At 43.9% G+C, this 23,720-nt stretch overlaps 1 protein-coding gene across 4 annotated transcripts in view; it reads left to right on the top strand.

Moving 5' to 3' along the window:
* LOC127569451 (transmembrane protein 50B) overlaps window positions 1-23,720 on the top strand; it is a 51,996-nt gene that overhangs the window by 27,217 nt on the left and 1,059 nt on the right. For all 4 annotated transcript variants that reach the window (XM_052014104.1, XM_052014105.1, XM_052014108.1 and 1 more), the window contains exons 3-6: window positions 5,053-5,165; window positions 6,860-6,927; window positions 20,745-20,837; window positions 22,833-22,890. In XM_052014104.1, the coding sequence (XP_051870064.1) occupies window positions 5,053-5,165; window positions 6,860-6,927; window positions 20,745-20,837; window positions 22,833-22,890 (332 nt within the window). The remainder of the gene's footprint in view (window positions 1-5,052; window positions 5,166-6,859; window positions 6,928-20,744; window positions 20,838-22,832; window positions 22,891-23,720) is intronic.

The raw sequence follows: 23,720 nt of genomic DNA, 5'->3' as shown, positions 1-23,720 counted from the left end.
TGTGGCCCTTGTCAATGTGAAGAGTTCAGTGGCTTGAGCAGAACAGGTGGACGGGAGATGGGCTGCCTCCTCAGTTGAATGAGGTGAGCGCACAGCATTTCCACTAAGAATGTTCCCAGTATTGGATCGGGAGGAGGAGTTGTTGACTAGAAAGATCAGATCCGGGTTTTGCAGCGGAGTACCCTGAAGATCAGGTTGCAGAAGAGTAGCGGCCTGGATTACCACCTCACAGTCGTGTGGTTCCCTTACATCCTCGGTCAGCAGGATTCAGTGTTGTACGGCGGATGATAGCCTCAAGTTAAAGTCTGAGATGAGTTTACTGCATGGTACATGGCAGCCATGGACCTCAGGCAGCCAGGATGACCTTGGGCTACAGGTCCAGTACTATAATAGGCTACTGGATGGTAGGTGTCACCGTGTCACTGCGACAATACTGCTTGGGGGAGAAACCTCTCGTTTCATGAACAAACAGGTGGAAGGGCTTACTGTAGTCTGGGAGCCCAAGGGCTCGGGAGGACGTGAGAGCCGCCTTCTGAGCTGCAAAAGAGTTGTGGGCTTCAATAGGCCACTCCAACTGCTCCAGAGCCAATGGCAGAGCGAGGTCTTGGAGAGGGTGGCTGAGTTTGGCATAATTAGGAATCCACTGTCAACAATAACCAGTCATCCCCAAAAAGTGGATGAGATCCTTCTTGGAGATTGGTTTTCAGCAAAGTGGTGATGGCGCTCACGCTTTTGTCTGAAAGTAAACAGCAGGACCTACTCAAGACATGACATCAGATAATGCACTGAGGTTCGACACAGCTGCAGTTTTTCCCTCGATGCCTTGTGGCCCTTGTCAGCCAGGGCGAGTAAAAGGACTACAGAGTCCTGTTCAGAGGCTTCATGGTCAGGGGAACATAAGAGCAAATCGTCCACATGCTGAAGTCACGTGGAATTGGGCGGGAAGATTACATCTGCCAAGTCCCTCTGTAGAGCCCGAGAAAACATGGTAGGACTCAGTATATCCCTGTGGGAGGCGGGTCCACGTATATTCTTTGCCTTGGTATGTGAAGGCGAACAAATATTAAGAGTCTGAGTGGATTGGGATGGAGAAAAACTCCCAAGTCAACTACTGTATAAAACATGGTGTTGGCTGGAATACAACTGAGGATTGTGGCTGGATTTGGAACTATCAGACCAGCTGGTATCACAGACTCATTAACAGCCCTTAAGTCTTGAACGAAATGCCAGGTGCCCTCTCCTGGCTTCCTTTACTGGTAATATGTGGGCATTTATTCACTGGAAAAGTGAGATGCGGAAGCAGTTAGATGAATCTCGTAAGAAAAGCAAGGAAAGTGTACAAAGGGCGCTGGAGAAGGGGGAAAGACAGAAGGAATGGAGAAAGAACAAGCAAAGATAATGATGTCTACCTCAGTGGTTAAAAAGAAACCACTTGAACAACTGGTACCAGAATCTGAGGATGAATTAGATGACTATGACCCTCTGTACTCTCGCCACCACAGTCTCCTCAATTCACTTTAAACAACCCATTGATCAATGTCCCGAGCTGCCACACCCATATTTTGCCTGTAATGAAGGTTTCTGAGCCTGTTATTCCCTTAACTGTAAATGGACAACAACTTGATTTCTTAATTGATATTAGAGCCACTTATTCCACAATTCGGGTGTCTGATTGGCCACTGGCGCCATTGAACAATGAATTGGTAAGCATTGTGGGACCTTCGGGACAACTAGTGTCTCTACGCATCTCTCGCAGGGTCACTTACCAGCTTCTCAGGACGCGAAGGAGAATATCAGTTCCTCATAGCACAGAACCCTCCAGCTAACCTTTTGGGGTGGGATCTCCTTTGCAAGCTTGGTTGCATGTTGGCATGCCCCCCTGATAAAGTACAACTCTATGTACCAGAAACTGTATACCCAACTGTTTGTGCCTTGTTAGAGGAGTCTGCTGGGACAAAACCCAAAGTCTGGTGGTGGAAGTTTACGCACGAATCTTTATCTGCTAAAGCGTTAGCAATGGTTAAGTAATTGCTGCAACTCCCTGAAGCCCGCAGAGTGCTGGAAAAATACCCATGCATGACAACTGAGTGGCACACGACTATCCATTTAACGGCACATTACCCTTCCAAGGCCTTGGTTCAGGCCAAGAATCCCATTTGGAAAGGGGCATCCTTGGCAGCCAGGGGTAAGCCTTGCGGCCACAGACCCAATGAATGGAAGGGTTGCTGTTACCTGGCCTATGAGATATCATTTATGTTCCATTTACCATTGCTGTCTCTACATCCAGCTGTGCAAGGCCACCATCGAAAGCTATCACAAAGGCTGAATGCTTCTACATAATAGCGGCCCCCTTCTGGGGACCTGCAAGACTTGCTTGCGAAAACATCATCCTCAATCCATTTTGTTGCTGGACTATTCCTTTGACATTGTCATGGATAACCCCAGTTACATTTGAAGAGATCTGAAGCCACCCCATTTAACTGACAGTGAAAACTTCGTACCCTTTACAGGCCACCTGCTCAAGCTGTACTACTGGATATGTAATCTTGACGTCCTGTTAAATGTTTTCAAACTCCATGATCTAAATCACAAAGTACTGATATCACCTCCATGATTGTCCCACCTTTGTCGCGTGCACACTTTCTGAAAGTTTTATCCATGGTTCATTTAACTTTCTTGATTCAAATTTTCCAATGCCTGTGGTTTGGATTTCCAGCTACCACAAAATGCTGTGTAGATCCTACTGTTCCCCTTTGTTGTAGATATTTCCAAGAACTCCCACTGATCATCTTCTTTGCTATCTCGTCCACTTTTCCCAACACCTAATCATCACACCCCGGACTTTATTTGATTAATTAATTCCAGGCCTGCTCTGGTCCAAGTCTCTGCACCCAACTTTTGATTGCCCACTGATCCATATCTTGCTAATATGTTTATTTGTTAAATTGTTTCCAGCTAATTAAGGCTCTGGATCAATGAGGAAAGATTGGATGAATTCAGATTGCGGCCAGGAAAGATGGTACATGAGCAGTGAACTAAATAGAATGGAAAATGTGGAATGAGTATGTGCTGGGAAGAAGTGCTAGTCAGGGAGGGATGATTGAAGGGATAAGGTCTATTGGGTTTCTATGAGCATAAAATACTTAACAAAGTATATTCAGTACTCTTGCTTTCAGATTTATATTAACTTAAAGTGGGTTTTGGCAGGCTTCATGTACTTTGGTGTATGATTTGGATATTAAGTACAGGTGACCCCTGCATTGAGTGGGGGGGTTGCGTTCCTAGGAAACAGTCTGTATTGCTATTTTCTGTAATGTGAGGCACATCATCTGCGTGTGTGCAAAGAAGTGTGAGTTGACTTTTTGTATTACTTTTATTCTCACACAAATTCCATAAGACTGAAATTTTTGGATAGTGATTTGTGAACAGCTGTAACGCAGGGGTTGCATTTATTTAATTTATTTAAAGTGGTTTAATGGATATTGCTAACTAGCCTGTGGACTTGTCTTAGTTCCTCAAATGTGCTTCCATGTGGTGTCCATAAATCAGGTTTTGTAACCCAGGGAGGCCCTATAATCCCAAATAATGTACATAGGAACAAGCTCCCATAAATAATATTAAATTCAAATGAGAACCAGTCCTGGGGAAAAAAAATTTGTGTTTACATGTAACCTCCCTGCAGGAATTGGACACCTTTTCTCTCTTACGAACTCGGGCTGCCAGTTTCACTGTGGGAGGCCACTTAAGAGAGTTACTTTGGAATTTGAAATGCAATTGCTTCTATTGATTTTGTGCAACCATACTACATTAAGCAATGTAACATCCACTGATACTTCAAGCTCATCAAAACTAGCCACTGAGTGTTGGATATCCTGATTCTGTACCATTGTAAGGAGAAGACTGCCTGCACATGGTCTATATCCCTCCATTCCCTGCCTGTTCATGTGTCTACCTAAATGCTGCTTAAATGTTGCTGCCCTAATAGGAAGCAAAACAATCTGAAGAAGAATATAAGATATCTTTATTAGTCATATGTACATCAAAACACACAGTGAAATGTATCTTTTGCATAGAGTGTTCTGGGGGCAGCCACAAGTGTCACCACACTTCCGGCGCCAACATAGCATGCCCACAACATATGAAATGTACTTTCGAAATTATTGCAGAATTCTTCAGAGAAAAGTTGGTTTTGGCAAAAGATGGTGAAGGGTGCCCACATTGGGTCATGGATTAAAGTAGTTTCATTATGCATTAAGTAGTCTCACAATGATCATGTGAGATTATAGTTGAAATCGGCAGATTATTTAACCATGTTTGGAAATCTTATTGTCCTGAAATACTTATTTTTAGCTATGGGACAATGGATAACAATGTGAGCAATAATTCTACTAGTTTTTCTCCATCTTCCTCCCACGACCTGAGAACTGTGGGGTTGGGGTAACCTGATCCCAGCTACTCTCTGCGTTAAAAGTATTTACTGAGGGTCAAATCCTATGGCTCTTGCTGCTCCATTTATGACATGGCTAGTAGAGTGCTGCCTCACAGCCCCAACAATCTGGGTTCAATCCTCACCGGTGCTCTCTGTGAGAAGTTTGTATGTTTTCCCTGTGACCATGTGGGTTTCCTTTTGGTTGCTTTCTTTTCCTTCCACATCCTAAAGACATGCGAGGTGGTAGGTGAATTGGCCACAGTAAATTGCCCAGAGTATGTAGTTGAGTAGTAGAATCTGGGGGGATTTGATAGGAATGTGGGGAGAATAAGATACAGGGAAAATTAATGGGAGAGTGAAATTATTCGGCAAACCAATATAGATTTGATGGGCTAAAATGGCTTTTCCTATATCATGAGGAAATATTGTTCAGTTTGAAATAGAACACAGATATGAACATAATTTATTTACTATTGACATTTAAGATAAGATCTTTAAACTGCACTTGCCATTTTACATAATGTTATAATATTTAGGGTAAGATTACAATTGGTGCCATTTATCTGGCTTGGGTACAATTTATGTGCACAGATCTCTTAAGATGCTTTTTGTTTTGTTTGTAGTTCTTCACAGGTTGGTGGATAATAATAGATGCTGCAGTTGTTTACCCAACAAATGAAGATATGAATCATGCTTTTCACACATGTGGAGTCATGTCAACCATAGCTTTTTTCATGTAAGTTCCTGACGAATACCGTGTTTTGACTGTCGACATAGCTTTCATTATGTGCTATATGCAGGTCTTTCATGGGTTAACAACTGAAGTATGAACACAAAATTGTATTGGTGTCAGCTGTGACTTGGTGGCACTTCAGAGTCAGAAGTTGATGCATATACAACCTAGTCCAGAGAATGTGCAGAAAATTTAGATTGCTACTTTTGGTGTCATGAAAGTGTAATTTTTGGATGAGACTTTAAATCGAGGACCTGTCTACACTCGAGTGGATATGAAACATTTAATATCACTATTGTAAATGAGTGAGCATGTTCCTCCCAGTGTTCTGGCCAAACTTTATCCATCCCAAACAATGTTTACCAAGTGCAACAAACAAAATGCTAGAGGAATTCAGCAGGTCAGGCAGCATCTGGACCAGATGAAGCGTCTCGACCTGAAACGTCGACTGCCCATTTCCCTCCACAGATGTTGCTTGACCCTCCATTTTTTTTTGTTGCACTCGATTCCAACATTAGCAGTCTCTTGTGTCTCTAACGTTGCCCAAATGGTCAGATATCATATATGCTCTAAGCAGGCTTGCTTTATACAAATTGGCAGGTGTGGTTTCCCCACATGCATCAGTAACTTAATTTTAAAAAATTTGGAGATTTTTGGCATTGTTAGGCAAATGCCTGAAGGCATTTTGGGATGTTCCCAAGGTCAGGAAAGGTGCTATAAAATGCAATTTCTTTCTTAATTGCATGTAAATAAACTTGTCAGGTGTGTTCAAATCGGAGGTATGTGCAATTAAAACAGTAACCTGGTTTTGATGAAACCTGCAGCCATGAGACACGGGAAATATGAATGCTTAAAGGAAAATCCTCAGTTATGAGGAAAGATTGGAAAAATTCACTCCTTGCTTTTTAAAAGGTGACAAATGGGATGTATATGATAAATTAATTTGAAGTAGTATTTAAAGTTAACTGCTTCCTTCAATCACAATGGCAGGATGAGTGTAAAGGTCCAATATGTTTAAAAGCAAGTACTGGACTAATAGTCCATATCTTTTTACCCAAAGAATATCCTGTGTGGTCTTAATAGATAACCAAATGCTCTGAACTCATTTAAAAGGTAGATGGATACAATTCTAAGTTTTTATGTCTGGAAAAGTTAAATGAGCTGAGCCACATTTCTACCTGTAGTTGATATTCTGGCTCTTTGGTATTCATTTTTGCACAAATTATATATATACACACACACACATTTTTATATATATATGAATGAGACAGAGATAAAAAACATTAGTGACATGTTTTTCTAGCAAAACCACCATTTCTTGCACATCCCTAATTGTATTTTAATCTAGTGGTTTACCAAGGCCTTTCAGTTAATTGTTGCCCACATTCCTTTGAGTGTGGACTCAGACAAGAGAGAGTCGGCTTCCTTCCCAAAGGACTTCAGTGAGCCTGATTTACATTTTTAAAAAATTTGTTTAAAAAGCTTTGGACACCTTGTAAATTCACCATCTGCCATAGTGGGATCTGAACTTGTGTTTCTGGATCATCAGTTCATGCCTCTGGGTTAATCACTTTGCTGCCTTAACTCTAGATCTGCTAATGCAGGTTGCTAAAACTCTGACAAGATAAATTGTAAGTATACATATTATAGCTTATCACTACATTCCACATTTGTAATGTAACTTGTTTCTGATTTAGGATAAATGCTGTGTCTAATGGGCAGGTCCGAGGTGATGGATACAGTGAAGGCTGTTTGGGAAGAATAGGTATGGTCGTTTAATGCTATTTTCATTTTATTTTTAGTGGTTACTATAGTTTGAACATTTAAAGAAAAATTACATCACAAAGGCATGGCAGACAGAATTGAAGCAAAAAAACCTTGGTACATTGCAAATGGATAGCCTAGTTCACTACACAAACAGCTAATTTTATTGCACAGAAATTATTAAGGTGATGGTGTCTTTGAAGACCTGAACTTGTGAATAAAAACAATTGTATAGAGATAAAACATAGATTTCTGCTTCCATAGATAGTCCTTCCAGCTTTATAGTTCACTGAGGATCCTAAACTGAGGTAGTGTTTTTTCTCTCCCAGTTGATTGGTGGGAAAGAATGATGAATGATCAGTATTTTTCAAAACTGCTTAAATCTGTCATGCCCAAAGTAATGGCTTGGGAACAGGAAAAATGAAAATACTGTATTGATTGGGAGGAGGGATGGAAAGAGTACAGAGACCCTAAAAGGAGAAAATTTATATAAAAAGGGAAAACTATTTGCTTTTTGTCTCTCTCTCCCCCAGATATAGAGAGAATGGAACCTGCATTTAGTTTTAAATTGTTAAAAGTAAACTAAAGCATCTGGCTCTACTTTTCATGGGCAGATGTCAGAAAATGAGATTGAAGATCAATAATACATATATATTTAGAAAAGAAGTCTTCATCACATATGATCTCTAACTAGACTGCAGTGTAATGTATTGTCGATGCAGCTGTACTGAACATTATGCATGCAGATCATTCTGTATGCATCACTCATGAGTGGTTAAAGGTTAAAATTGTTCCTGTACTGAATTTGAAGATGCATTGAAAATAAGTTATTTTTGTTGGTCACGAAGAAAACCACAGGCTTTTGTTTTGTTATTTTTGCTGACTTGTTTTGCAAGTTAATTTCCCATTAAATCCTCCAAACCATGTGCAGGAGCTGACATCAATGTGGCAAGGTTCCTGATTCAATTATTCTAATCTTCAGGCCTAAGGGTCAATGCATAAAGCACAAGGTTTTGCACTGGAAAACTCTGGTGAGTGGAGATGAAAGAGAGAAGTGCAATGGGGATGAGGGTTTAAAGTGGAGAGGAAGGTGACTAGTTTGGATGGAGGTCATGGGGGTAAGGTTGAGGGGTGGAGGGAATGTTGAGATAATTAGGGGTGCCTGAAGACATTGACAAGGAGAGGTAGTGTGGTAGAATCACTATTAATGAAACATAAAGAAGGAACCAGACTTGAGATTGATGCCTTGATCCAGACAATAGTCCAGGTAAGGTTGGATCCTTTAACCAAACATTGCTTCACCCTCCAAAGAAGATTTGCACTGGTGTTTGGGATCCACAGCAGATACACAAGTAATGTTAAAATGAGCTTTGCAAAAATCACACAAACCCAGTGACTTCACACTATTATAATACACATGATGAAGTTCCAGCAACTGTCTTATGTGGTGCAGGTAAATGATATTTTCAATCACATGGGGTTTTGTGAATGAATTTCTGAGCCCCTGTGAAATGCTGGTTTTCTAGAACCAGAAGCTGCTTAGATGTCTTTCTGAGTGTTCCCTTGCACCAGGTAAAGTTTACTGACTAGCTTGATCCTGTTGCACAACAGCCATGCAAGTATTTTTTTAGATGGATTTATTAAAAAACAATCACAAAAAGGACACCTGGATTTTTTTTTCTCCTTTCTTCTAAGTGCAAAAAATTATAGTGGCAATCAGCTATTACTGCGTTTTAAAATCAACAAGTAGTAGATGAAGAATTGAATCTTCCTGGTGATTTTGGCTCTTGCATTTGTGTAATACTGTTAAGGATGGGAAAGGAGTTCCTATAATAGCTTTACCATTAGAGACATTCATCTCTCTTCAGATCATTTTGCCTCCCCTGATATTGAAAGGTGATGGCACACCTATTGAGGTGGTATTGAGTTGCAATATGAATTCAAACAAATATTGATGTCAGTAGGAAATGTACAGGTAGGCACTTGGTTGATTCCTCCTAATGCATGTTCAAAATTTAAAATCAAAACCAGAGTACCATCAAGTAACAATTTGGGAAGTATGCATTTTCATTATTTTTTTAGAAATTTAAAAATACCAATCCGTCAGCATCTGGAAAGCGGAGTGTTTTAATGTGATGATTGGTTAACATTTCAGATTTGAACTATTCCCTTGTAATTTTATTTTAACCACACCCTAAAGCAACTTCTCATGACAGGAAATATGTACACCAGCATGCTGCTCTGTGTACTTTATTGTGGTAAGAGTGACTCAGACACAAAAGTTTATACTTTTTTTAAAAAAAAGCTATTGAAGTCCATCTCACTGGTGTTCACATTGTACTGTCAGGACAACAATCATATATGCATTTAATTTTTTTCACCTAAATTGCCAAATTCAGTTTTTAAAACCCTTAGAGGTTTGCTGAAATTTTAATATACTGCACCATAATGTGATATTTACTGAACATTATGCAGGCCCATCTTCCAGAAATTGCAAACAACTACCACTAAATCTAGAAGGCAGGTCCCAAGATGTTGTCACTTTCCTCAAGAGTTATACATACAAAACCTCCATTCAACTTCAGTCTCCATCTGTACAAAAGCCAATTCTTGCAATTCATGTTGCAACTAGTATTAAATTGTTTTAAAGATTGCTATATGTTTAAACTGTACACCATGAATGTAGTGACATGAACATTAATTACTGAAGCACAAGCTTGTGTATGTTTGCGTCACTGTTACCACACAAAAGTACTGAGAGCATTATACTAGTGCCACAAGCAATCATTTCCTTCATGAAAGATTACTTCAGTTTATGCTAAATTTGTACAGATTAGTTAACACTTAAGACTTGGACCAGTCATTATATTAAAGTTATTTTCCTAGATGCTGAGTTTTGCATTTACTTACTGTAGAGTAGGAATGAAAGTGCAGAGTCCAAGAATTATTATTTGGTAGTCTACAGCATTAGATTTCAAATTTTGTACAGGAAGACAGACGCCAACATGTACATTTTCTATTGGTACCGGTGTCTAATTGAAGTCCTGTCACAGCTCAATATCACAAAGATAAATATGTTACCATCATTCAATATCAAGTCAGGGAAGAATTCCTACTCTGCCAATGAGACGAGGAAGAATGTATTTACAGTAGAACTCTGATAATCTGCTATTTGGAAACCCTGATGGTTCAGCATCTGGCTCACTAGGTGATGATGGCAATTTTCACTCACCTGGGCCCCAGTTCCAGCACTTCCTTCCTAATCATCAAGTTGCTGGTTCCTACGCTCCCTGTGCCAGGTCCCCAGTTCCCGCATCCCCCTGACCACTAACTAGGGCCCCAGTTCCCACGTTTTCTTGAAATTTCACTGGTTCACTGAAATATTACTGTGTAACATCTTTTTCCAAAGTGAATTAAAAGCATGTTGAAGTATTAATTTAAAAAAAATCTGCTAGTCTGGTATCACCAAAGTCCCGAGCATGCTGGATTAATGGAGTTTAACTATAAATAGTATATATACTCTGCACAATTAACATTATTCAGCAATGTTTTTTCAGATAGTAAATGCTGGCTCAAGGCAAATGTACAGCCTTGGAAGTGATTTTTTTGGGGGGACTTAAAACTTGTGTCAAATCTGATAAAATCACGGACGACAATTGACACACAGGACCTGTCAGAGGTTTGAAATATCCTAATAGTTCTATAATTCTTTTTGGATAAAGCAGACCTTTTTTTTGTTTTCCTGCACCTCAGGGATATCTTATTTTGCTTGCCCCCTATTCCCTGCACTAATTTTAAACACTGAATAAATTTTGCAATTTAATTTTTTTCAAATATTGCCAGCTTTTCTATCTTTAAATGTTTTTCATCTTTTCAAATTTCACTGAATGTTGTATTTACTCTATTAGTCTTCCTGTCAGATATGGAAGCTTGGCCACTACTTTTGTTTAGAATTTCATCCATTTGATGGTCTTTAGTTTGTGCTTTGTTGTTTTTTTCCTCTATGGACCTTATCCTGTTTTCTCATTTGATTTGAGTGTGGAGTATTTTGTTACTTTCCTTGGAGGAACAACAAAACTGAGCTCTGTGCTTTCCTAATTTTTAACTTCTGTAATCTTTCCAATATTCCCTTTGCTCAAGCCTTAATTTGTGTTTATAATGTTCCTTGTGTTTCTGTATTCCATCATAGTGAGTCATGGAAATTAATGCCCACACAAAAAAAAAGGAAATTATTTTCCGGACTCTTTTGATCAGCTTTTTAAGTGTTTTCCATTGCTACTTTTTTTTTGGGCTTTTAGTTTAGTCCTCCAGTTCCTTTCTCATCTTTTTTACCCCAAATGTTGTCCATCTTATCTTAATCTTTATTGTAAACCTTCTGAAGTGATTAATACTGCCTTCATATTCCCCTAAACTAATATGCTCGGGATCAAACAGGACTATCGCTATCACTCTCTCTTCAATGACATTTCACATATGAGTTAAGAAAGAAATCTTGGACAGAATTTTAAAAAGCTTCATGTGCATGTTGCTGGGAAGATCTGCATTTGTATCCCATTCCCAACTGCTCTAACTAGATAGTTAGGCTATTTTGGAGAGGCATAGAGTTAAACAGCACAGAAATAGGCCCTCCAGTCCAACCTGTCCATTCTGACCAATGTGCCTTGCTGAGCTAGTCCCATTTGCCTGAGTTTGGCCCATATCCCTCTAAACCTTTCTTATTCACATACCTGTCTAAATGTCATTTAAAAATTGTAACTGTGCCTACCTTTACCACTTCCTCTGGCAGCTCATTTCATATACTCACCGCCCACTGTGTGGGAAAAGTGTCCCTCAGGTCCCCTTTAAATCTTTCCCCTCTCACCTTAAACCTATACCCTCTAGTTTTAGACTCCCCTGCCTTAGGAAAGTGAATGTGACCATTCACTTTATCTATGCCTCTCATGATTTTGCCCAAGTGATCTTACTTTCTGGGCCGGTCTGCCATGAGGGACCTTGTCAAAGGCCTTACTAAAGTCCATGGAGACTGTCTGCCACCCTGTCCTTGCATATCTATAGTCTCAGAAAAAAATCAAATACGTGAGAGATAATTTCCCATGCACACAGCCACACTGACTATCCCTAATCAGTCCTTTTCCTGGTAGATCCTGTATCTCAAAATCCCCTCCAGTAACTCCCCCACCACTGATGTTAGGCTCACTGGCCTGTTGTTCCCTGGCTTGTCCTTGCAGCCCTTTTTAAATAATGGCACAACATTAGTCACCCTCCAGTCTTCTGGTAATTCCACCTGTGGTTAATGATGATACAGATATCTCTGCCAGGGCCCCAGCAATCTGTCCATGCCCCCCTGAGTTCATCTGCCTTACCTGTCGGGCTTCTTGCATTAAAATAAATACAGTTCATGAACATGTGCATCAAAGCCTCTCAAGAAAAAGCCTCAGTGTTTACACTTCAAACACACCACTTCCACCTTGCAATGGCCTTTTATCACTGTGGCCACTCCAGAGGACAGTTAAGAGTCAGATATATTGTAGTGGATTCAGTGTTTCACACAGAACATATTGGTTAATAATCGCAGATTCCTTTCCCTAAAAAAAATTATATTGAACCAGCTTAGAGCTCCATTGCTTTCATTTGTCTGGTTCTGCATTTCTGGTGATGTTATAACATGCAACATTTAGTGGCCAGTTCTGTTCTTTATGTAGCAGTGTTTCAACTGTTTGAAGAATAACTTGACCTCCAGTTGATTACGGTCTCCAGTTGCCTTGTTTTATTTTGCTTCAGTTGCTGTGAAGGTTTTTACCTTCCAATGATTGTCCTATCAATTTTTTAATCATATTTACATCTGACAGTTTGTTACTCCATGTTGTCTAACTTGGCCTGACTTTGATTCATTCCTGATCAAATTTAAAGAATGCTGAACCTAAAATGAGCAGCTCAAATATGGTATTGTAGCCGAACGCGGCGCACGGCAGGAAAGAAAACACAGAAACACGGAGGCTGGACTGGAGCACACTTTACTGACTCAAACAAAGCGCACGTGCTCGCTAAAGAGTAACCGAGAGCCTCTCTGGTAGACGTGACATGCGGTCCCCACCGGAAGGCCCACCCCGCGGTTAGTCCGCGTTGCGCTACCAGCTGCCGATGGCGGTTCAAGTCCTGCAGGTCTGGGCTGCTACACCACCTCTTCCACCAACCCCCCCCCCCCCCCCCCCGAGAATCACCCATTGGGGGCGTGGGAACCCCAGTCTGTGTGTCCACCTTGGGTGGCCTGCCCCACCAGCGCGGTGAGGGCACCTTCATGGGCTGTCCGATGTCCAAATGCGCCAGTTTGAGGCGGTCCACTGTGAAGGTCTCTTGGCAGCCCCCCACCTTCATGACACACGTAGATCCATTGTGCCGGATCATCTTGAAGAGTCCTTTGTACGGCCTCTGCAGAGGGGACTTGTGCATGCCCCTGCGAATGAAAACATACTCACAGTCCCTGAGATCCCTAGGAACAAAAGTCGGTGTAGTGCCATGTCTGGAGGTTGGAACCGGTGCCAGGCTCCCCACCTTGTCCCGCAGCTTCGTCAGCACTTCCGCCGGTGTCCCGGCTGGACCTTGGGCCTCCGGCACGAACTTGCCCGGGACCGTCGGGGGTGCCATAAACCAACTCTGCCGAGGAGGTACCCAGGTCCTCCTTGGGGGCCATGTGGATGCCCAGTAAAACCCAGGGAAGTTCATCTGCCCAGTTGGGCCTTCTGAGGCGCACCATCAGGGCTGACTTGAGGTTCCTGTGAAAACGCTCGACCAAACCGTTGGCCTGTGGGTGGTACGCCGTGGTGTGGTGTAAACGGGTGCCCAGGAGCTGTGCCAGTGCTGTCCACAACCCTGACGTGAACCATGCTCTTCTGGCGGAGGTGATGTCGGCTGGAAGTCTGAACCTGGCGATCCAGTTTGCGATGAGCATCCTGGCGCAGGACTCCGTGGATGTGTCCACTAGCGGCACGGCCTCCGGCCATCTGGTGAACCTGTCGACCATGGTGAAGATATACCTGGCGCATCGGGAGACGGGCAGGGGGCCAACGATTTCCACGTGGATGTGCTGAAACCTGCTGAGCATCGGTTGGAACTGTTGGAGGGGAGCCTTCACATGCCGCTGAACTTTGGCAGTCTGGCAGTGTACGCAGGTCCTGGTCCAGTGTCCAAGCTGCTTGTGCAGACCATGCCAGACGAATTTGTCTGAGATCAATTTGATGGACGCCCGGATGGACAGGTGGGCCAGGCTGTGTAGCGTGTCGAATACCCACTGCCTCCATGCTGTTGGTACCAAGGGCCGAGGTCTGCCAGTCGACGTGTCGCACAGGAGCCGAACCGCTGTAGGGCCGACGGGGATATCCTCCAGCTGGAGTCCTGAAATGGCGGTGTGATAGGCCAGGATCTCGGTGTCCGCCTGTTGTGCCTGCGCCAGCGCCGTCTAGTCGACCCCTGGGGCTGACGTGGTCACTGAGTGGATGTGGGGACGAGACAGCATGTCGGCGACCACGTTGTTCTTCCCCTCGATGTGGCGGATGTCGGTGGTAAACTCCGAGACAAACGAGAGGCGCCTCTGCTGCTGAGCCAACCATGGGTCCGATACCTTTGCAAGGGAGAAGGTGAGGGGTTTGTCGTCCATATACGCAGTGAAATCCCGTCCTTTGAGGAAATATCGGAAGTGCCAGATGGCTAGGTAGAGTGCTAGCAACTCCCTGTCGAAAATGCTGTACTTCACCTCCGGCGGTTGCAGGTGTCGGCTGAAAAAGGCGAGCGGTCGCCACTGGCCCTGAACGAGCTGCTTCAGGGCTCCGCCAACCGCCGTGTCGGAAACGTCGACCGTGAGCGCTGTGGGTACATCGACTCTCGGGTGTACTAGGAGGGCCGCCTTCACCAACGCCTCTTTGGTCTGCTCAAAGGCTTCCGTGGACTCCATGTCCCATTCCACCTCCTTGGCCTTGCCGGCCATCAGACCGAACAGGGGTTTCATGATGTGCGCCGCCGCCAGCACGAACCGGTGGTAGAAATTCACCATCCCCACGAACTCTTGCAGGCCCTTGACCGTGCTGGGTTTGGGAAACTGGCGGATGGCCTGAACTTTGTCTGGCAGAGGGGCGGCTCCATGCTGGTTGACCCGGTGGCCCAAGAAGTCAATTTCCGGCAGCCCGAACTGGCACTTTGCCAGGTTGATTGCCAGTTCGTGGTTGCTCAGGTGCTGGCAGAGCTGGTGCAAGTGTGCCACATGCTCCTTGCGTGACCTACTGGCCACCAGGATGTCGTCTAGGTAGATGAAAACGAAATCCAGGTCTCGCCCAACCGAGTCCATTAGCCTCTGGAAAGTCTGAGTGGCGTTCTTGAGGCCGAAGGGCATCCTTAGGAATTCAAACAGCCCAAAAGGGGTGATGAGGGCTGTCTTGGGCACATTGTTGGGGTGCACGGGGATCTGATGATAACCTCGGACCAGGTCAATTTTTGAAAAGGTGGTCGCCCCGTGGAGGTTGGCCATGAAGTCCTGGATGTGGGACACCGGATATCTGTCGGCGGTTGTGGCGTCGTTAAGTCTCCTGTAGTCCCCGCAGAACCTCCAACCTCCTGCGGACTTGGGCACCATGTGCAGCAGCGATGCCCAAGGACTGTCCGAGCGGCGGATGATCCCCATCTCCTCCATTTTCTGGAACTCCCCCTTGGCGAGGCAAAGCTTGTCGGGTGGCAGCCTACGGGCCCGGGTGTGCAGTGGTGGTCCTTGTGTGGGAATGTGGTGCTGTAGGCCGTGTTTGGGGCCAGTAGTGGAGAACTGTGGGGTGATGATGGAGGGGAAATCTGCCAGCACCCTGGCGAACTCTTCACCCAAGAACGTGATGGAGTCCAGGTGAAGGGCCAGGAACTGGGCTTCCCCGAGCTGGAAGGTTTGGAAAGTCTCGGCGTGGACCAAACGCCGGCCTTTCAGATCGACCATAAGGCGGTTGGCCTGTAGGAAATCCGCCCCTAGTAATGGGCGTGACACCGCTGCTACCGTGAAGGTCCAGGTAAAACAGCTGGGGCCGAAACGCAGCGGGATGGTATGCAAGCTATATGTCTGGATGGTGGTGCCGCTCGCGGCGGTGAGGTCGGGGCCTGGGGCCGCCGTACGGGTGTCCATGTTTGAGGGGGAAAGGACGCTGATCTCGGCTCTGGTGTCCACCAGGAAACGTCACCCGGAGTGTCGGTCCCAGAGGAACAGGAGGCTGTTCCGATTGTCAGCTGTCGAAGCTACTAGTGACGGCCAGCCCCGGCGTTTCCCGGGAAGGCACACAGTGGACGGCAGCGGCGCGCGTTTCACCCCCACCTCTGGTAAAAACACCATTGGTCTGAACCCTCGTCTTTGTCCCCCGTGGGTCTCGGCGGTTTCGGTTGTGGGGTCTTGGCCTTAGGCTGCGCGGTCATGGTTAGGCAGATGGAAGCTGCTGTCTGCTGCTTACTCTGCCAAAAAATGTCCGCCCTGGCTGCGAGGCTGCACAGGTCGCTGAAATCTTCACCCGAGAGGAGGAGGCGAATGTCCTCTGGCAGTTGCTCGAGGAACGGCTGCTCGAAAAGGAGGCAGGGTTTATGGCCATCCATGAGCGCCAGCATGCCGTCCATCAGCTCGGATGGCTTGCGGTCGCCCAGGCCGTCCATGCGCAGGAGCCGCATGGCTCGATCGCGGCGGGAGAGTCCAAAAGTGCAGAGGAGGAGTGCCTTGATTTTAATGTACCTGTCCTCCGTAGGTGGATGGTACAGGAAGTCGATGATCTGCGCTGCCATGTCCTGGTCGAGCGCGCTGACCACGTAGTAATACCGCATGGTGTCGGCTGTAATGCCTCTGATGCTGAACTGGGCCTCAGCCTGCTCGAACCAAACATGGGGCTGAGCAGCCCAGAAAGTTGGGAGCTTGAGCGAGACTGCGTTGTGCAAGTCGTTGGGATTCATGTTGCGGGTTCCAGATGCTGTCTGGGAGCGTCAGGGTCACCAAATGTAGCCGAACGCGGCGCGCGGCAGGAAAGAAAACGCAGAAACACAGAGGCTGGACTGGAGCACACTTTACTGATTCAAACAAAGTGCGAGCGCTCGCTAAAGAGTAACCGAGAGCCCCTCCAGCGGACGTGATGTGCGGTCCCCGCCGGAAGGTCCACGTCGCGCTCCCATGCATGCGCCCGCGGCCGCCAATGGCGGTTCGAGTCTTGCGGGTTCGGGCCACTACAGTATCACAGTACAAGTTCATGTTCTAATTGAAATGACTGTGATGGATATGGAAATTGAATGTATTTTGTGATTTTTAATTTCTAAAAGTTGCAACAGGATATGTCTCAAATTTCCAACTAAATTAGACAATCCACAACTAACCCAAACAAATGCCAGGCCACTAGTCTCCTTTCAATTATATCAATAAAAAAACGTGGTGGACAATCATTGCAAATTCAAAATATATAACAAATTATAGAGCCATTGAAATATAATTAAAGAAAAATGTATATACACTGGCATCTACCCAACAATTTGGACAAATTAGCCTGGACCAGCCACATAAGTACTATTGCTGCAAGAATAGGTCAGAGGCCTATCGTCATCCCCTCAGTACTAATCAACGTTTCAAAACCTGGGCCTCTATACCTCCCTCTGCAACTGGACCCTCGACTTCCTTATTGGGAGACCACAGTCAGTGAGGATCAGTAGTAACACCTCCTCCTCACTGACAATCAACACGGGTGCACCTCAAGTGAATAGTATTTGGATATCCTGACTTTCTGATACCCTTGATGGAGCTGGCTGAGTCTACAACCCTCTGCAGCTTCTTTCCATCCTGCACATTGGAGCCTCCATACCAGGCAGTGATTCAACCAGTCAGAATGCTCTCCACCATACATCTGTAGAAATTTGCAAGAGTCTTTGGTGACATACCAAATCTCCTCAAATTCCTGAAGTAGAGCCACTGGCGTGCCTTCTTCGTGATTACATCAATGTGTTTGGGCCCAAGATAGATCTACTGAGACGTTGATGCCCAGGAACTTGAAGCTGCTCATCCTTTCCACCGCTGACCCCTCAATGAGGATGGTGCGTGTTCTCCTGACTTCCCCTTCCTGAAGTCCACAATCATTCCCTTGGTCTTGCTGACATTAAGTGAGAGGTAGCTGTTGTTGCGACATCACTCAACCAATTGATCACTCCTGTACGCTGCCTCATTGCCATCTGAGATTCTGCCAATAGTGGTGTCATTGGCAAATTTATAGATGGCGTTTGTGCTGTGCCTAGCCACACAGTCATGAGTAGACTGTGTGGAGAGAGTAGAGCAGTGGGCTAAGCATGCACCCTTGAGATGCGCCTGTGTTGATTGTCAGTGAGGAAGAGGTGTTACTACCAATAAGGAAATTGAGGATCCAGTTGCAGAGGGAGGTACAGAGGCCCAGGTTTTGAAGCATGTTGATTTGTACTTGAGGGGATGATGGTATTGAACACCGAGCTGTAGTCGATAAACAGCAGCCTGAATTATGTTTTGCTGCTGTCTAGGTGCTCCAAAGCTGAGTGGAGAGCTAGTGAGATTGTGTCCTCTGTAGACCTGTTGTGGCGGTAGGCAAATTGCAGTAGGTCCAGGTCCTTGCTCAGGCAGGAGTTAATTCTAGCCATGACCAACCTCTCAAAGCACTTCATCACAGTAGCTGTGAGTGCTACCATGTGATACCACTAAGAAGTCAAACCCAGCAAGTAATACCACCAGCTGCAGTCTCCCATCTGTGTGGCTCACCAGCCTCACTTGGAAGTATATCGCCAGTTCTTCTTCATTGGTTTAATCCTGGAATTCCCCACCCAGCAGCACCGTGGAAGTAACCTCAATAGAATGACTGCAATGATTCTAAAAGGTGGCTCACCACCACTTTTAAGTCAAGTTGAGTTTATTGTCATGTGCACAAGTATGGTGAGGTACAGGTACAATGAAAAACTTGCTTGTGGCAGCATCACAGGCACGTGCATTTGGACAACAATGTGCAGAACATGAGTTGTACATTATACAAGATCGTGAAAAAAAATACAAGATATTGGTACAAAAAATGACACAATCAGAGACAAGTCCATGGTAGTGCAAGAGATGGTATGTAGTTTTCTGTTGCTGAGGTAGGGTTAAGATTGTGCAGGTTGGTTCAAGACCCTGATGGTTGTACAAAGTAGCTGTTCCTGAACCTGGTGGTGTGGGACTTCAGGCTTCTGTACCTCCTGCCTGAAAAAAGCAACAAGAAGAGGGCATGACCCGGATGGTGGGGATCTTTGATGATGGATGCTGCCTTCTTGAGGCAGCGCCTCCTCTAGATGCTTTCAGTGGTGGGCAGTGCTGTACCCATGATGGAGTGAGGGCAGTTGGGGATGAGCAGTAAATCCTGGCATTGCTAGCAATGGCCTGATCCCAAAATTGAATTAAAAAAAGAAAAGTAACCTCTTGAATCCATCTGAAATATTCAGATGGTCTTTTATCTTCTCCAATCTGTGAACTTTCAGCTGTGAACGTTATTTGGAAAAGCAATGTCAGTGGTTTAAAAAAAATACTGTTGTTTCTGCTTCACCGGGTGTGTATGGCAGTGATACTATCTATATTGTAAATCATTTTGCTTTCTACTAGTGCATTTTCAAGTGGAACAAAGAAACTGATTTGTTAATGAGATATGAAGCATGTGGCTGACAAGGATGCGGTTTTCAGAAATGGCTCCATGCTCATGTGCAGCAAAATTATGTCACTGCTTACAAACTCACATTAGTAATAACAGATGTGTTCTTCCCCAGAGTATAGATGTACTTATTCATGGAAGTTTTATTATTTGGAAAGATCTTTGATTATTTTGCTTGATTGTGAATGTTTTGTTAGCTTACATTTTTAAAGTTTATTTACATTTTAAGCAATAGATAGGATGAAATGAAGTCTGCCTTGAGAAGTAATTTAAAACAGGTGCTCTAGTGTTGAGTTCCATACATCGGACTTAATTTCTTTTAGTCCATTACTTTGTTTGCTGTTGTGTATTTAAATGATAGCTGATGCTTCAGAACCTAAGCCTATTTGACTTCTTTCTTCTCAGCTATATTCGCTTCCACCTTCCATCCTTAGCTTCTTTTGATCCATAGTTGTTCACTTCTTCTCCACATCTGTTTTGCTCCCTCCTCTGCCCCTTCATTTCTGAAATAAGCCTGTCTTCTACCCTTAACCTTGATCCTAGAGCTCTCTGCTAAATTGTTCTTCAGGGCTGTGTTACTGAATTAGCCAAAGCTTTTTACTCCAATCCAGCTACCCTCTGTCAGTATCATCCACTTCTGAATGTCTGAGTACCAACATTCTCCCATCACCAAAACCCTCTGGACCTTTACCTTTCCATTCACCAATGACACAGCAAATGTACTCTGTGGAATGTTCCCAGTCAAAATTGAGACTCCACATTTGTGACCTAAACTAGGAGGCCTCCAGTAACTCCCTTAGTTTGAAAACCTGGTTCATGGATGATTCTTTCACTTCATCCACATCCCTTTGTTAGACATTCCACCATCACTTTAACCTGCCGTTTGTGTTGGCTTCCTGCATTCACAACTACTTGCTGCTCCTTCCAGATCTACCTCAGGAACTTCTGAATGAATGAATACGTTCTGGCTTTTCATTGTTCAGTTATTCCAGTTTTGTCCAAACTTTCCTCCAGCCTTTGGGGAAAGTTTATATGGGTATTTTGTTAAAACTGAGTGGGAGTAAGTACAGCCCTGGAAACGTTTTCTCACCCCTACAGTTGCTCCCTGCATCCAGATATTCTCTACATTTTTTCACAGGTGCGAGAATCTGGCTTTTCATTGGCTTCATGCTAATGTTTGGATCTCTCATAGCATCCATGTGGATCCTATTTGGGGCATACGTTGTACCAAGTAAGTCTTTTTTCCTGGTCCCATAAATGATTAACATTTTAAGTATTGCTGTTGTTATCACGTACAAGAATATGTCTGTCTATGATTGGCTGGACATGATGTGCAGTCTTATTTTGGTTAAGAAGTTTGCTTTACATTGCCATCTCAACAGATTTACTGCATGTCAAAAGCGCTGAGAAGAACAATGTTGCTGATCTGGTACTCCTTATGAGCCCCATTCCCTTAGGATAAGAAGTTTATCTTTGAACATCCAATCTCCTCTAGATCTTCAATGGATGGATGAAATATGGGAATTGTTCATTCCTGTTTAGTACAGAAACAAAACTGGAAGGTTGGCTTAGCTGTGACTAATAAGGAAACTTATGGATAATATTAGCTCTAAAGGAGGAGCTGTATAAATTGACCCAGAAAAGCAGCAAACCCAAGGACTGGGGACAAGGAGAACCAAGAGAGAGATTAAGTGGTGGGGGAGGTGAAACTAAGTTGAAGGTAACATTAAAAATTAATTGTAAAAGGTTCTGTTGATGTGCAAAAACAGAAAATGATTAGTAGAGACAAATGTACACCTCTTACAGACAAAAACGGGGAATTATAATGGGGAGCAAAGAAATGGCAGCACAATTGAACAAGTACTTAGGTTCTGTCTTCACAAAGGACGATACAAATAACCTCCCAGAAATACTGGGGAATCCAGGCTCTCGTGAGAAGGAGTAATTGAAGAGAATCCATATTAGCAGTGAAATGATGTTAGGAAAACGGATGGGATTGAAGACCAATAAATCTTCCACAGCCAATAGTCTGCATCCCAGAATGCTTGAGTGGCCCTAGAAAATTGTGGATGTATTGGCAGTTAATTTCCAACAATTTTGGACTCCAGATCAAATCCTATGAATCAGAAGGTAGTGAACATACTGTCCATTTTTAAAAATGGAGGGAGAGAGAAAACTGAATTATTGGTTAGTTAGCTTAACATCAGTTGTGGAGAAATGCCGGAGTCCATTACTAAAGATGTAATAGAAGAACAGTGATGAGATCAGGCAACACTAGGATGGATCAATGAAAGGGAAATCATGCTTGATAATTTTACTGTTTTCTGAGAGTATAACTAAAATGGATGGGAGTGAACCAGTGGACATGGTATATTTAGACTTTCAGAGGGCTTTCAACAAGGTTGAACATAAGGGAATAGTGTGTAGGATTAAAGCACGTGTGATGGGGGTGGGGATAGAGAACTAGTTCGTAGACAGGAAACAAAAAGTGGGAACGAATAGGTCATTTTCTGAATGGCAGGCAATGAGTAGTGATGTACTGCAGGGTTCGATACCTGGCTATTCACAATATATATCAATGATTTAATGGGGCAGTTACATGTAATATCTCCCAAGTGTGCAAAGAACTCAAAGTTGGGAGTGAGCGTGAACTGTGAGGAAGATGTAAAATTTGAGCAGGTTGAATGAGTGGGAACATGCATGGCAGATGCAGTAATAATATGGATAAATGGGAGTTCCAGGATTTGAATCCAGTGATGATGAGGGAATAATTCCACATTAGAATAATGGTTAATTGGAGGAAACTTGCAGGTGGGGTTCCTATGTACCAGCTCCCCTTCTCGCTGGTGAGGTTGGAGGTGCTATCTAAGAAGCATTTACTCTTGGGTGGAGAATTTGAAGTGAATCATCCCACTTAAGGCAAAATCTTTACTTCAGAACAAATACACAACATGGCTTGGTAAGAGTTTGTTTGATTGTGAATCCACAGATCTGAAGTGTTTTCAGGTGGTCAAGTGAAATATAAATAAACCATTTTCAGCTCCCTTGCTTTTATGATTAATTTCCTATTTCTATTTTGCTGTACTAAACATCTATACAAACAATAATTCCTGACTCTAATTTATTAGACTTGTCTAATCAAAATCTGTGCCATCTAACTTTGTCACTTAAACCAATATGTCCTAAATGTATTTTTTTTGTTAATATTTCTGTTTATTTCTTACAGAGGCTAATGTGTATCCAGGCCTGGCTGTTTTCTTTCAAAATGCACTAATATTTTTTAGGTAAGCAAATTATTTCATTTGGCAAATGCAGTTACTGCACAGTTTCTCAGAAAGTTTGAGTAGCTAGTATTGATTTTCAAGGTCAAAACAACAAATGACAAGTGAAGGGGGGGGTGAGGGGTCTATTTATAGAGCTTTAGAAAATCATGAGGGGCATGGATAAGTGGATGGTCACGGTCTTTTCCCCAGGGTAGGGGAGTCTAAAACTAGAGGGCATGGGTTTAAGTTGAAAGGAGCAAGTTTTTCACACAGGGTGATGGGTATATGGAGCAAGCTACCAGATGAAGAGGTGGAGGCAGGTACAGTTACAATGTTTAAAAGACATTTGGACAGGTACATGGATAGGAAAGGTCTAGAGGGATATGAGCTAAAGGCAGGCAAATGGGACTAGTTCACGTAGGTGCCTTGGTTGGCATAGATGAGTTGGGCCATTCAGTGTTGTTGCTGTCAGATTGTAGACCACCCAGTTGGAATATGAGGTGCTGGTCACCCTGGCAGTTGGAGGAGGCCAAGGACAGACATGTCAGTGTGGGAATGGGGAGGAGATTTAATTGGCCAGCAAGCAGGATCATGAGAATTGAATTCTCCAACTTCCGTAAACTGCTCCCCCTCTTCTCTTTCCTCCTGATCTACCCAGCTCCAGCTCCCATCACCCTGTTTCTTTCCTCTCCTGCACCCACTTCATCTGCCCTCCCCACCTCCCTCCTTTGATTCCATGCTCCACCTTCCATCATCTACAGCACTTTGTTGCCTCCACCTATCACCTCCCAGCTTCTGTTGCTCTTTCTACTCTCTCCTCCTCCATCTATCACCCCTCCTGACCTGGATCC

Source organism: Pristis pectinata, chromosome 4 (assembly GCF_009764475.1).
Source record: "Pristis pectinata isolate sPriPec2 chromosome 4, sPriPec2.1.pri, whole genome shotgun sequence".
Lineage (NCBI taxonomy): Eukaryota > Metazoa > Chordata > Chondrichthyes > Rhinopristiformes > Pristidae > Pristis > Pristis pectinata.
This window is presented reverse-complemented; position numbering and strand designations above follow the sequence as displayed.